General features: G+C 29.3%; 2 protein-coding genes across 3 annotated transcripts; one reads left to right on the top strand and one right to left on the bottom strand.

Moving 5' to 3' along the window:
• The first annotated feature begins 1,682 nt into the window (after positions 1–1,682).
• On the top strand, positions 1,683–8,086 carry LOC107888931 (pumilio homolog 24). The gene is made up of 17 exons (XM_016813203.2): positions 1,683–2,074; positions 2,183–2,236; positions 3,049–3,110; positions 3,194–3,275; positions 3,370–3,493; positions 3,594–3,677; positions 4,257–4,371; positions 4,570–4,720; positions 4,838–4,951; positions 5,097–5,168; positions 5,959–6,009; positions 6,106–6,156; positions 6,512–6,619; positions 6,706–6,960; positions 7,092–7,166; positions 7,391–7,638; positions 7,749–8,086. The coding sequence occupies exons 1-17, from the start codon at positions 1,805–1,807 to the stop codon at positions 7,882–7,884; spliced, it is 2,052 nt and encodes a 683-aa protein (XP_016668692.2). The 5' UTR covers positions 1,683–1,804; the 3' UTR covers positions 7,885–8,086.
• A 614-nt stretch (positions 8,087–8,700) lies between these two features.
• On the bottom strand, positions 8,701–11,722 carry LOC107888932 (dnaJ homolog subfamily B member 9). Of its 2 annotated transcripts, none has more exons than XM_016813205.2 (4): positions 11,330–11,722; positions 11,164–11,215; positions 11,025–11,092; positions 8,701–9,267 (listed from the first exon to the last, which is right to left on the bottom strand). In XM_016813205.2, exons 1-4 carry the CDS (start codon positions 11,489–11,491, stop codon positions 8,728–8,730), a joined length of 822 nt encoding a protein of 273 aa, XP_016668694.1. In that variant the 5' UTR covers positions 11,492–11,722; the 3' UTR covers positions 8,701–8,727. The 2 variants fall into 2 exon arrangements, with proteins under 2 accessions (XP_016668694.1, XP_040933657.1); XM_041077723.1 differs by lacking the exon at positions 8,701–9,267 and adding an exon at positions 9,274–9,488.
• Positions 11,723–15,487: the final 3,765 nt, after the last annotated feature.

Here is a 15,487-nt window from a genome sequence, read left to right as displayed (position 1 = left end):
AAAACTTTCAATTAGGAGGAGATATTTTTGAAGTTAATGAAGTTTTAAATTTAATTAAAAAAATTTAATCTCAAATAAGACAAAACCTCGAAAGGTGAGTAATCAAAACTTTATGTCAGAAAAAAAAATGAGATTCCATTGCTTGAATCAGACCTCCATACCAAGGTTGGGAGCAATAAAAAGACATCAACACGTATCAAGGCCCTTTCAACCATCAAGATAAGTAGAATCTTGATGTGGTGATTCTTTACACAACTCCTTGCCCTTATGGCAGTTAATGGAAACACCTAATACCTAAAGCAACATATGCAATAAAATCCCAAACAAATTTGGGTTTGAACGAAACATTTGGTGCGAGAATATTGTACTAGAATGTGATTATTGAAAATGTGGTTACCATAAATGTATTATTACAACGTTAGGTATGCATAGTAAAATATTAATTAAAATTTTGAGGAAGTTACATTGATACGTTCAGTTTTATTTACTTAGCGCTCTATAAGAAATTTAATATACATTTTGAATTTGCCCTAATAAAATAAAATATTAAGTTTATTGATTTTAACATTTTTAGTAATACTTATAATACTTATTTATAAAAGTTAGTTTATTAACGAGAAGGATTAATATTTGTAATATAAGCAGTGGAGTTTTTTAACTCCACAACCAGAGTTAATAGGATAAAAATTATCCTTAATTAGCATTTTAAAAAATATAAAAAAGACATATATTATCCTCTTAACTCTACTAGAGTTAAAAAATCCATTTGTGTATCAAATATTTGCTATAATGTAGTTATCATATATATATATATAATATAATAAGTTACACATCTTCATATTACTACAAGTGGTAATCTCTCTATTTTTATTTAATTTAAATAAATAAATGAATTAATCATTTTAAGTATTCAATTATAAGCTAATTTAGGTTTATTATTCAATTATAAATATTATTTGATTATATTATATATAATATTTAAAAAAAATTACATAAATATTTAATTAGATTATCATAAAATTTAGATAAATATTTAATATCTATATTAGTATCTATTTTAAATTCGATTTTAACATAAATTTTTTATTGTTTTAATTATTAATTTAATTTTAATATATTTTGATTGATACATATCACTAAACTCATGTATTATCGGATAAAAAACTAGTTTTTAAATAAAAATAAGTTATTATGTTTATCTTAAAATAAATATATGATTAAAATTAAAATATTTTATATGTATTTAAATTAGCATATAATTTAAAATTTAATAGAATATTATTTGAAATAAATTTAAAAATAAATAACTTTCATGACTTTGTGGTGAAAAAAATTCAACAAAAATAAAGAAAATTTAAAAAGAAAAAGGAAATTAAACAAATAAAAAATAAAATTTAGTAAATGTGGGAACCATTCTCAATTAAATTTAAAATCAACAAGCGTTTGGTATAATAATAAGATATATTGTATTCTTTAAAGAAAAATATAGTTCAAACTTTAAAAACAATTTTATTTAAAGGGATAACTACGAGCCTCAAATATAAAATATAAAATGTCTATGAGAAATATAAAAAATCAATTAAATTTAAAGGTAATAAATTTTCATGATACTGATTTCTTACGTCAAAAAAAAAATCTCCAATAGTAATGCATAAATTAATTTCCGTTTTAATTCAAGCAGGCCCAGTCTTTTTTGCTGCCCTCTAACCTAAACGCAAAACCCTCGGAAAAACAAAGGCTAAAACTAAAACCCCCTCTCTCTCATCCCCAAGGAGACACAGCTTAGAGCTAAAAAACAGTTTCAATGGCGGCCAAGAATCAACAAACGCAAAAACCCAATAAGAGAAAGCAATTTTCAAGCACCAAAACGGACAAAGATGGCTCGAAATCGAAGAAGCCGAAGCTGCTTTCTTCCACCCCTTCATCAACAAACCCTTCAAACAAGCTCCTCAAGAAACCTTTCAACTCATCCAAACCAAAACGAGAACACCCAACTCATTCCAAGTTTAAGAAATCGGAATTTGGGAATGATAATAAAGAACTCACAAAGCGAGAGCGTCGAATCCAAGCCAAGGTTATTTGATGTATATATATATGTATATTTTTTAATTAGATATTTTAGAAGTAAAGCCAATTTGTTTTTGTGTTATTTAATGTTTTTTGTTTTATTGGTTTTTGGTAGGAATTGGCTGAAGCTAGAAAGAAGAAGAGGAAGCCGCATTATACTCTTGAACAAGTCAGTTCTATGCCTTTAATTCTTTAATTTTAGGGTGTAACTAAGTCGAGCTCTGGATTATTATTTAGGGTGTAATCAAGCCGAGCTGAGTTTAAGCTGTAAGAAGCTTGAGTTGAAATAAGAGATGAGAGTCTCGAGCTCGTTTCAGTTTCATTTGTAAAGCATGAACACGAATTGAGAAAAAAACATTGAGTTTCTCAATCTTGCTTGTTTACTTGGTTAAAGTCAAGCTCAGCTCTCATGCTCGATGTCAAACTTGATTATTTGTATTTAAACTCAAGTTCAAATTTGAATTGAAGATTTTCTATGCTAATTAACTATGTTGCTCGGTCTCTTCAGTTTTCATGAAGTACCTGTATCCTACACACAGATATGGGGATATGGCCTTCAAGGATCCTTTAAATCCGTGGAAAAACTTAAATAAGCTACCCATATCTGCGTAGGTATTCAACACTCACATCCAAATCCAAGTAACATAGCTAATTAAAAGGAGGGAAATCTTATTAGTTGCACTATCAAGTATTAGAATACTCAAACTTGACAGGTCAAACTTCTTTCAGCTTGGGCTCACTCAACTCACCAACGACTGAACTGAATTAGATTTTTTTTTGTCTGAACCCTAATTGCTTAGGAACACAAGTCCCTGTTTACAACCATGGTGGAATTAAGAATTAAAGGGAAAAAATTTGAGGAGATTTGAGTTGATGTGTTTATCAGTTGATTAGAACTTATATTTTGGCTGACCATGTGAATATTTGGCAATTATCGAATTATGGTCTAATGCAAGTTTTGATGATTTTACATTGTGATAGGAGCTTGCATCTTTATGGGAAAAGATGAGACGTCGGAATATTGCTAAAGAAGACAGATCAAAGTATGTTTGTAAGAACAAATATAATGCATTGTTAGTCAATATTATTATTTTTTGTACTAAAATGTTACTTGAATTGTTCTAAGGCTTATAACTGAAGCTCTGCAAAAGATGAAGGGAAAGATTCCAGAAATTGCTGGCTCTCATGTTTCATCTCGTGTTCTGCAGGTGGGTTTTCTTAGCCTTTTTCTTTAATTTTCAAATGAATTCCACTGCAATAGTCTATGATTATCTAACCCCTTTTTTTCTGGTTTGGCCTTAGACCTGTGTTAAGTACTGCTCACAAATAGAAAGAGATGCTGTATTCTCCGAGCTTCAGCCACACCTTCTGACCCTTTCTTGCAATGCCTATGCAGTGCATCTTGTGAAGAAAATGTTTGATGCAGGTATAGTTATGCTGCTTCACAGACCCTTTTTATGGTTCTCTTCTAGGTATTGTTAATCCTATTGTTATCACTGTCTTATGTTATAATTAAATGCATGCAGCATCTAAAAAACAGCTGGCTGGGGTTATCTCATCTCTCCGCGGGCATGTTGCTTCACTTCTTCGACACATGGTTGGATCTGTTGGTACGTTAAGACTTAGTTTGCTGACCTAATTTGTCAAATTTAATGGTGCATTTGCTTTAAACATGTGCCTTAAGCTATGTTGCTCTGATTATCCTTTTTTTTTTTGAAGTTCCCATGTTTGACATCCATGATTGACACAAATGCCTACATGGGTATAGGGATATGACTCCATGGATCCTCCAAATACATAGAAGCACTTAGAAAATATTGTGCATACCTGTGCTGGGAACATACTTGTGTTCCGACTCACATCCGAGTCCTAGTAGCATAGTTCCAGACCGTCTGATGCATATATCAACATTGCAATGGGGCTATGACTCTGTAATAATCCTCCAAATACATATAAAAACTTAGGACAAAATTGAACATGCCCATGTTGGACATGCCTATATCCATCATTCACACCCAAGACCAAGTAACGTAGGTCTTAAGTCTACTCATTTTCATTTGCACATAATGTGTGTTAAAGTTAAGGATATAACTGCACCTAATTTTCATTAGGTTCACTACACGTTCTTGAGAGGTAAATCTGTTCTCAAGCCTTGCTAACATCTGGTGTTCATGCTTCTCCCTATGCAGTTATTGAGCATGCATATCAACTGGGAAATGCCACTCAAAAACAAGAGCTTCTGATGGAATTATATTCTACCGAGCTTCATCTGTTCAAAGACCTCGCATCCATCAAAGAAAGCAGGTAAGAGTATATATAATTTGTATTTTTTGGCCATGGTTGTCATACTTTCAGAAGTTATCACTGAGGTTGATGGGCTGTCATTAAATTTTGCAATGTTATTCCTTCCATGACTTTGTTGGATATATGTAATTCCATAGCAATTTCCTACAACTGCAACAAGTTGGGAACAAAGGTTGACACAAAATTTCCATATTTCAGGTTAATAGATATAATATCGAAGCTGGACCTGCAAAAATCATCTGTTTTGCGACACATGAGTTCGGTAATCCAACCAATCCTTGAAAAAGGAATAGTAGACCACTCAATGATACACAGGGTATTAATAGAGTATTTGAACATAGCTGATAAGGTATTTGAGATCTTAACATGCATCTTCAAAACATTCTCTAATAAGTTCTCTGCCAGTACCCAGTAGAACTGGTTTTTACATGTGATTTTTCTCTTTCTAAATTAAGTTTGTCAATAGTCCTCTGCTGCAGATATAATTCAACAGCTGTCTGGTCCACTCCTTGTTCGTATGATCCATACCCGAGATGGATCTAAGATTGGGATGCTTTGCGTTAAGCATGGGAGTGCGAAGGTTTGTTGCAGTCGATCGGATGAGTTCCATAAAACCTAATACATGAAGATACCCTTTTCTAGTAAAACACAAAATGATGTTACCCTATGGAATTCCTAGTTTTTGTTAACTCATGAATTATCATTCTTTTTGTGTTTTATTCTAGGAAAGAAAAAAAATCATCAAAGGGATGAAAGGCCATATAAGCAAGATAGCGCGTGATCAATGTGGATGCATGGTAAGGGTTGTTTATGGAATTCTATATGCTCTTCGTCTGTTAGAAATGCCATATGGGTAGTCTTTGTAGACAGCTTATTTTTAACTTTCTTAGCGTGCAAAGAGGTCTCCCGAAATCTGACCTCCCATCATAATTGAAAGCTGAACAGACTTAAGGAAAAACAGAAATAACCAAACCAACTTAAGTTGGTCAGTTTGGGCAATTAACTGAATTAACCTAATATAAATGAGCCGATGTACGCTTTTCTGATTCATATTTGTTTAAGATTATTATATATTTTATTGTATATTTCCTTAAAAAATATCATAATCATCGGAGAAATGTAATCAACTTTGTTGTTATAATATTTTCCACAGATCTATAATATTTTAAATATATTTTATAATATTTAAAATATATAAATATAATCTATTTATATTAATTTGGTTAATTCGATCGGTTTAGTTATCACTTATATAAACCCACAACCGACTGAATTCACATATTTAACCCAACCCCTTTAACCTAAAACTGAACTAACCTAACCAAAATCAAATTGAATCAGTTAATTTGGTTAACTTGGTTTTAACCGAGTTTTGAACATTCCTATGTAAAGAACTAAAGTTATCACCATGCTCACTAACAAAATGCAAGTTATACTGTTCCTAGGTTTAACAGTATGGTTCTATGTCTGAAATGTAATTTGCTCTCAGTAAATTCAGCTATGGAACTAGTAGTATTTTGAGTAATGTGTCATGAGGCCTTGCATTAAGATTTAAGGCACTTAAGTGTCTGGTTTCTGTTTTATCAGGTACTCGTTGGTATTGTTTCTATGGTTGATGACACAAAGCTTATAACAAAGGTTAGTCTGCTATGAAGCCTGTAGTTACTACCTTTCTTTATACTATTATGTAATGTTGCTTTTTGTTAATGCTTGATTTTAAGTTTCTGATTACAGATTATCATCCGTGAGCTTCAAACAACATTGAAAGAGCTTGCTTTGGACAAGGTCTATACTTATTCTAAACCTGTTATCTTAACAACAGATTTTTAAGAAGATAACTTGTGAAATAATAATGGGCTAATGACCTTTTAAGCAAATAAAAGAATTAGAGAAATATATATCTACCCTCATTATTATCTGAATTATTTACCTGGAGTATCCTTAAAATCCGAACCGATAAACTGAGGAGTTGGTCTGCCCAGCTTGGGTCTTCTAAAAGTTCATATTTTTTTACACTTATTTTAGGATCTCCATAGAATGGATTGCATCCCTAAACTTGCGCCATTATTGGAGCTGACATTAGTTCAGCTTTTAGTATTGCATTGTTTACAGTTTTCTGTTTGCGTTTTGTGAATTTCAGAGTGCAAGGCGCTTGTTGCTGCAGTTGCTTCATCCAAACTGTTCACGCTATTTAAATGCTGATGGTTTGGCGTCTCTAAATTTAACTGTTCCATCACTCAGTTCTAAGGTAGTTTAACGGCCGTGGTCTTTTGTCTAACTATCAAGACTGCAAACAACCTGTGCTAGAATTTACTTCGTTGTTTTTTTTCTTAGAACGAGTCAGAAATCAAATCCAAGAAACTTTCAAGGGATGAAGAATCTAGTAAGGAGGCAGCTAAGAGTGATATTCCTGAAGAGAACCTTGATGAAGAATCTACAAAGGAGGTAGCTACGACAGATTCTGATATGGAAGCAACTGAGTCTGGTAAAGGTGATATTCCCGAAGAGAACCTTAACTCAGCTGAAGGTGGGAAGAAGGATCCTTCATTAAGGAGGAGGGAGTTACTAGTCAACAGTGGGCTTGCTGAGGTTTGTTTGCAGCTCTTGCCCATTAGGGTCATCTGCCCTTTTCTGTATTTTTTAAGATCTTTTTTTCGGTCCATTGGCCAGAGACATCAAAGTATTTATTTCTGGTTAACTTGTGATGCTCGGTTTTGCAGAACCTTATTGATGTTTGCATTGAGAATGCAGAAGAATTGCTTACATCAAATTTTGGCAAAGAAGTAATTTTCGAGGTACTCAACTTTGTTCTTCGTCTTTTTAATGGAGTTTGCATTCTTTTTTATAAAATCCAGAAGTAGGTAGCCTGGAACTTTGTCGATAACCAAGCAGTTTTATTTCTTACGAAGAGTACCTGTACCGATCATTTACACTGGACATTCAACGCTTTCTCCATTTGAACTGTTTTCGGTCCACAATCGTGATTTAACCACCATGGCACATGTTGGAAATAACGTAGGTTGCGAAGGGGGGTTCTGATGGAATTCTCCACCCAACTTTGGATGAAAAGTTGAATAACTTGCATGAAGCTATAGCAGAACTTGCAGCAAAGCCTAAATCTGATGAATCCGAGGAAGAACATGTGCTTGAAAACTTCCATTCCAGTCGCACCATACGGAAACTAATCTTAGACTGCCCTGCATTTGCTTCCTCATTGTGGAAGAAATCTTTGGAAGGAAAGTGTCAATTATGGGCCCAGGGTCACAGGTTAGCTGCTTTGTTGCGTCCTTGAAAATGTTTCACATTTAAAGCATAAACATCCACTTGATCTCCGACATTACATATTTTGATATTGGCCCCCATTGTTGTATTTGCAGTTCAAAGGTAGTGTCTGCATTTTGGGAATCCTCAGACTCCGAGGTCCGTAAAGTGGCAAAAGAAGAGTTGCAGCCCTTGGTAGATGATGGTACTCTCAAAATCCCTGAAACCAAGCAATCAGCAAATGAAAATTAGGTCTGCCTGTAACGGAAAAGAGTAGAATATCTCGATCGTTGAATGGATGTTGTTGATTGGACTGCTGGAAATGCCGAGTGAATGACCAATCATGAAGGAGTTTATGAAATATATACAGAGCAAATTACTGTGAGTTTTCTTAACTAATAGGGTTAAGGAATTTTGGCTAAATTACAAAATGATTGTAGAATTTGGAATATTATTATAAATTATGAGTTTCTTAAAAAAATCTTTAATGCATGAGCTTTTGTTACCTGATTTTTTTTTGTGGTTTATTCTTCCATTGATCAAAATTGAAGATTTGTTTTTGAATACTGTTTTGCTATAAAAATGTAAAACGAATTTGAGATTTAGTCCAATTGATATATGTAATAACCCCTAAAATGTAGTATTGAATAGATTTAGGGTTGAATTTTTTTTTCATTTTTTCATCATGGATTCTCTCAACACTAGAACCTTTTGGGCACTGCGCATAAATGCCATTGCTTGAGAGTTATTTTACAGTGAAAAATATTAAATAATTTCGGTTTTTGGTTGAATTAGTTCATGTAATAACTTGAATATTAAATAAGGTTTCGGGTTTGAATTACGTTAAAACATGAAGCTAAATTCGAGATTTAACTAAGTTAATTCATGCAATAATGTCAACAAATCTAAAATCCGAATTCTAACACTTGCAACTCTTTTCTTTGTCCTAAGTTATAACTTTTGTCTAAAACAGTACAATGTAGCAACCCGAAATTTGAATTTTTTTTTTTAAAATCTTCAAGATGCAATAAATCTGAAATGGAAAGGTAGAATAATAATAATAATAATAATAATAATAATAATAATAATAATGGATCAAGAATGAATACAAACTGATCTGCTCTTAATCATTCCCCGAAACATTCCTCCAGTTTGTGAAGAAGAATTTTGAAATACTGGTGAATGATATTTCCCTCCTTCCTCTACACTTCTCCTTTGCAATTCCCAAAATCTCTCAGATTTGTTCAAAATTTTATCCCTCAAATGTGGGTAACCTTGAATTCCATATTCTGATGGCTCAAAAACTGGGCTTTCCTTTTCAATCTTATGCTTAATCCTACTCTCACGACCACCAACACTGTTTGTTGATGGCTTAAATGTTGGTGATTCCTTCCTTGACATGCTATTTACTCTCAAACAGTTCTCTATAACCCTAATTTCTTCCTTGAATCTATCCCTAATTCCCTTCAAACTTTGTAGGAATTTACCCAAGTTTTTGGGATTTGATGAAGTTTGGGAATTGAGGAGAGTTTTGTCAGTTGAATATGGGATTCTATTGCATTCATTGCAGAAGTGTTTCCATCTCTCTATGTTAAAAGCTCTTCTTTTCATATTATCTGAAAGACATGCATATGCCTGCAAGTAATGTAACAAATCCTGGTTATGAACTTGAGGTTTAGCTCCGTTGATTTATATATAGTTACTCTTCAAAAGTGGCATCTAACATGCTAGGATTCGAATTTCGTAAGCTTGCAAGTAAAGAAACAGTTCATGAATGAATCCAAGATCTAGTTCAGGACTTAACTCGGTTAGTATCTAATAAACTAGGGTTTGCATTTTAGCAAAGGTATAGATGCCTGCAAGTAAAGAAGAAGTTCAGGTTACGAATCCAGGACTTAAGCTCGGTTTATATATAGTCACTCTTTAAAAGTACCATTTGACATGTTAGTGTTTGAATTTTAGCAAAACACATGCGTATTGCCTAGAAGTAAAGAAGCAACTTTAATTATAAACAAGGGTCTTAGTTCAATTGGTACATATCGTTATTTAAATGCGGCAATTAACAAGTTAAGAGTTGAAATTTCAATGAAAGAACATGCATAAGCTTGCAAGTAAAGAAACGATTTGATTATGAAACTGAAATTTAATCCAGTTGGTGACATTCAATAGTTTGTGGTTTAGATTTCAAAAAAAGAAACATTTCGAGTATGAATTCGATATTTAATTCAGTTACTTCATATGATAAATCTTTCAAAACAAAATGGCATTCAACAAGTTAAGGCTTGAATATCAATCAAAGACATGCACATAAGCATAAAAGTAAAAGAACAATTTTGACTACAAACTCGGAACTTTAACTCAATAAATTTATTTTAGGTATTGAATTTTGACAAAAAGATAGCATATGCATGCAATTATAATAACATGCAGCAACCTTTACCTGTTTCTCGATGAGGAACTCCTTTATGTAAATAGACATAAAAAGAAAACAAAAAATTGGTGACAATTACTGTAATGGGAAGAATGAAGTGAGTACCTAAAAGTGGTGGTTAGAGCAGAGATATTGTTCAACCAAAAGTTGTTATCAAATTTATTAGTATCTTTATGATTCTGTGTAGTGGGCCACTCTCACATCTATTTCATCCCCTAACATATTCCAAGGTCAAACAATTTCATCTATGTTTTTCGGATTTGAGACGAATATATTTAACTTTTTAGTATGTCACCCATCTTTATAAATTTTTTTAAATTTAAAATTTAATTTATATTTTATTTTTAAAAAATTTAAGTTGTTTATTTTTTAGATTTCAAAATTAACACAATATAACTTAAAAAAAAATTATTGTGATGACTATGAGTTTAATATAATATTAATATTGAAACTCAATATTAAAATTTGAAAAGTAAATTTTAATAGTATTAACAATTGGACCTCAATTTTAGAATTTGAAAAGTAAAAATATTAGATTCATACAAATAAAAATACATAGACTAAATTTAAAATTTATTAAGAGAATAGGAACTTATAACAAATTTTAGTTATATATATATATGAAGATCATATATCATATTTATATTTGAACATGAATAAGATACATATGAATATTATTTAAAAAAAAAAAAGAATAATATGAGTGAGATAGCAAGTATTTAACATAAGTATGTTAGAAAAAGAGTATGTAGTGGATACAAATATTTTAGAAAAAAAATAAAGAATGGAAACAAATAGTAATATTTGAAAATGAGTGAGATACATAAGTAATCAATACGAATAACTTAGAAGTATGAAAGGGCGGACCACAATAAATTTTGATGTTTCTAGCAAGCAATCCAATTTATCTCAATTATCCAATGCCACCAAAATAATAATTAATAAATAAAGTAAATCTAACCTCTGAAACAAGCTTGAAGGCAACCTCAGCTTTTGGATGTTTATTCTTATCAGGATGAAGTTGCAAAGCTGAAACACCAGAAAAAGAATTTCAAACCCTTTCAATAAAACAATGCATTTTCTTGCACTTTCTTGCTTACCAAGCTTATGATAACGCCTTTTGATAAGCTCAAACCCTGAATTCTCAGCCACCTGCAAGGGGGAAAAGATTCAGCCAAAAATGGCCTGGAAAATCCTGAAATTTTCCGGGAAAATATTCCGAGGAAGATTAAAAAGTCTGGAATAAACAAAGTAATGAGAACATACTCCCAAAAGACGATACCAGTCGATGAAATGAGGCTTAACAGTGTTGTTGAAATGGTGCTTATGAGAACAAACGATTGGAATGGTGGACAATGAACAAATTTCAAGGACCAACTGAGATTTTTCACCTTCCGAAATCGTTGAACCCGAACCGATTTTTCCCATTCTTTTTGGATTTAAAAAAATGGGTTTCTTTCGAAGGATTAAATACAACAAAATGGGGAGCGAAATTGGGCTTCAAGAATTGAAGAATGAAGAGAAAATTGTGTAAATGTAAGGTGCAGGAGAAATAAAGAGAGAGAAAAAAGAATATTTAAAAGAAAAAAAAAACAAAGAGGAAAAATGTGGGAGAAAATTTTTATTTGAAAATGGAACAGTTGTCGGGAAGAATGACAAACCTTGGCTTTGCCATTTGGCTAATTAAAACCTTATATTGCCTAATTATACCATTTGGCTTTATTAATGTTATGAACAAACAAATAATTTAAGTGAAAAAAATAATAATAAATAAAAAATTGAGTTTTAATTTTTGTTTTTGTTTTTTTTTTATATTTTGAAAATTAAAATAATTATTAAATTGTATAAGTATTGCATTTATATTAAAAAGTTATTTAGTAAATTAGTAAAATAATTAGGTTGTTTGATAAAAGAAAATATTTATTTTCAAAAAATGGGTTAAATATATTTTGGGGCTTGAACTTGGTAACTCTTTTCATATTAAGGTCTTAATTATTTTTTACTCAAGTTAAGCCTTGAATTTGATAATTGTTTCCACATTGTTGCATGAACTTCTTTTTAACCAACTCAGTCCTTGAAAACCCTAAAGTTCAAGCTCTAATGTAGGAATAATTGTCAACTTCAGGACTTAACTTGATAATTCAAACTTTAATATGGGAAAAGTTGTCAACTTCAGACTGATTTAACTCTTAAAAAATATTTATCTATTAATTTTAATTAATTATGTTTGAATCGAAACGAACTAGTCAGTCAGACTGATTGAAATGGAAATTGGTTGACGTATTGGTTCGAAGAATGGATTTGAATTAGTATGGGCCAGTTGAATTGGCTAAAAAATCGATTGAATTGGTGGTTGAACCATTCTTTTAATTTTTAATGATTTTTAATCGAACTGATCAACTAACGAATCAGTAGCCTAATTGGTTCGACCAGCGGTCCGACCACTGGTCCAATTTTAAAAAAATTGGTTTTAATTTTATTAATATAATATTTTATATTATTTTGAATAAAAGTTAAAAAAATGAAAATTTGAATTTTTCTAATTATTTATTTTTAATTTTTTAAAATAAAATAAAATCAATTTAATATTTTTTTACATTAAGTGATAAGTAACTACTACTAGCTTATTTTATTCAATATTTTTTTTTAAAATTTCATATTAAGTAAAAAATTAAATCATTGTTTGTAATGAAAATTCTTAATAATTTATCAAACACTTAAATTAGATTAAATTATAACAAATTAAATTGGAGGTCAGATTAATTAATTCCAATTATATAAATAAGTTTAAAGCTAAAAAAACAATATTTAAAAATATTTTAAGTTTTAGAGTTGATTTTTTTATAATAAAAAAAATGAAAGATTAAATTAGACTAAAATAATAATAAATTCATAAATTGTTTTAGACAAATTTTAATATTCAAATAAATCATGAATTTCATAAAAAATGAAAGTAGTGATCTCCTCTATAGTTCAATTTGCGTTCTTTGAATGTCATGGTAGTATTATTAGTTTTAGTTTCAATGTTTTTTTTTTAGTTTTCATTTTTAAGGTGGAGAGGAGATTGGGTTATTTGGAACAAGTTTCGTAACCTTTGGTATTTTCATCACGGTTCACCACGGTTGATTGGAGTTCATAATCATGCAAATTGATGATAATAAAATTAGGATGTATATATCAGTGGTTGGTTAATATTGTACATTTTTAGTAGTTTTTTGGCACCAGTTTATCTCATATACAGAATTTTTCATGATAGATACGTCATACAACAGTTTAATCAAAATGATGTGTTTCCTTGTAATATTTTACTCTTTAATTTTCTCCTATTTGTAATTAACTTCCATTGCTTAGTCAATAAGTTTGGATTATTGGTTTCACTATTAATTGAATTACTATTTTTATTTTTTTAAATAAAATATTTAATTTTTACTTTTACTCTTAATTCTAAAATAATTTATGAAAATTAAACGTAGAAATTTATTCCCATCACCTCACTTTTTTTCTTATCCAAACAAATTTAGAACTTTGATGATTACATAAAGAAATGAAATGAAAATTTATTCAAAAAAAAAAATGAAATGAAATGAAATCATGTGATTAACCCTTTAATGGAACATAAAAATATTGGTACAAAATAATTAAAATATGATATAAGCATGATACAATATGACACAAAAAAAAACACAAATACCCCCAAATATTTATAACCAAATCACATATGGCATAAACATAAAGAATCTAACCGCAATTAAAATAAAAAGATATAATGACTTATTCGATCTTTTAACTTTATAAAAAAATTTATTTTAGTTCTTCATTTAAGTTTTCGTCTTTTTAAAATTTTTTATAAATATTTATGAATTTTTTTTTATCTATTTTGGATGATTTGACAAACATCACAAATTTAAAAGTTAAAAGGTGCAAAAAAAATAAATGAAAAATTAAAATAAATTTTTTATAAAATTTGAAGACTAAATAAATTATTATTTTAAATATAATAATATATTAATTAGAGATAAAAAAATTGAAGACTCAAAGATAACAGAAGAGAGAGAAAGAAGGTTTGATTAACCTTTTTGCAATGAGAGCATGATTGAGTGTGGAGATTCAAAAGGTTTATATTTAATATTGTTAGCTTTATGATTTTTTTTTCCAAATAGAATCATTTCTTCATATGGCTAAAGTATACAAAACTTTAAAAAAGAAATTCTATTTTTTAAATATTATTGTATTTAAAATAATTTGTCATCGTCTCACTTTTTTTTTCTTTGATGATTGCATTAAAAATAAATGGAATCATATAATTAGTTTGATATTGTTAGATACAATATAATTTCATATATGATTTTTTTTTATTTTAGTATCTAAATTTTTTATTGTTTCAATTTAATATCTAAAGTATCAATCACTTCCCAATTTAGTATATAAAGTATGCATTCGTTATATTTTTTAATCTATTTTTTGAAAGACGTTAAAAAAAACTTAATAACCAATCACAAAAGACCATGTGACAAATTTATATAAAAAATATTCTATTTTCTTAAAAGTATATGTACATTAAAAATATGAAAAATAGAAATAAATATATAAAAAAATTCAGAAAAAATATAAAATTTATGAAAAATACAATAATTGAAAATAAATTCATTGAAATTAGTAATATTATTAAAAAATGTAATATGAAGATAAAATAATTAAAACAAAATATATAAAGATAATGTGACAAATTACAAATTTTAGATTAATATTCATTGTAGATTGAAAATTTGAGATAAAAAGAGAAAAAGAACAAAAGGTTAGATTAACCTTTTTGCAACCAAACCAAACCATCATTGAGTCTCAAGATTCAAAAGGTTTTATATTTTTTATATTGTTAGTTTTATGAATTTTTCCAAATTGAATCATTTCTTCATATGGCTAAGGTATACAAGAATTAAAAAATTAATTATTTTTTCAAAATATATATTATATTTATTTAAAATAAATTTTTTTGGTATAAATAGAAGTCATAAACTTAATAATATATATATATTTTTTAATAGTCAATTGAATTAAATTTCAAAATTTATAAAAATCGCATCTCATCAAGATGGATGATTTGATTTGAGAAAGAAATCTATGTTTAAATAAAAACTTAGATTTAACAAAAAAAGGCCTTTGTGAATACAAATGAATAAAGTGTAAAGTTTTACAAATAAAGACATTCATAAATCTATGATTGTCAACTAGCAAGGTTTTTATTTTTATTTTTTATGAATCAGTTAAATTAGGGCATCCAGCTGGAGTGTAGGACCTCATTTCCATAATTTATGTTCTCTGTGTTCTATTTACTCTCCTTTTATAATTATGTTTAAACTTTTTATATTTTTTTAAGATTTATTTTTATGTTTTATTCAATTTATTTTAATTTATATTATCAATTTA

This window comes from Gossypium hirsutum, chromosome A09 (assembly GCF_007990345.1).
Source record: "Gossypium hirsutum isolate 1008001.06 chromosome A09, Gossypium_hirsutum_v2.1, whole genome shotgun sequence".
NCBI classification, from domain to species: domain Eukaryota; kingdom Viridiplantae; phylum Streptophyta; class Magnoliopsida; order Malvales; family Malvaceae; genus Gossypium; species Gossypium hirsutum.
The sequence above is the reverse complement of the archived record's forward strand: the minus strand, read 5'-3'. Positions and strand labels throughout refer to the sequence as shown.

Coding starts and splice junctions, on each gene's coding strand:
- LOC107888931 (XM_016813203.2), top strand. CDS start 1,805: ATGGCGGCCAAGAATCAACAAACGCAAAAACCCAATAAGAGAAAGCAA. Junction 2,075..2,182: donor AGCGTCGAATCCAAGCCAAG/GTTATTTGATGT, acceptor GGTTTTTGGTAG/GAATTGGCTGAAGCTAGAAA. Junction 7,639..7,748: donor TTATGGGCCCAGGGTCACAG/GTTAGCTGCTTT, acceptor TTGTATTTGCAG/TTCAAAGGTAGTGTCTGCAT.
- LOC107888932 (XM_016813205.2), bottom strand. CDS start 11,491: ATGGGAAAAATCGGTTCGGGTTCAACGATTTCGGAAGGTGAAAAATCT. Junction 11,216..11,329: donor ACTGGTATCGTCTTTTGGGA/GTATGTTCTCAT, acceptor TCCCCCTTGCAG/GTGGCTGAGAATTCAGGGTT. Junction 9,268..11,024: donor CCTTCAAGCTTGTTTCAGAG/GTTAGATTTACT, acceptor CATTACTTGCAG/GCATATGCATGTCTTTCAGA.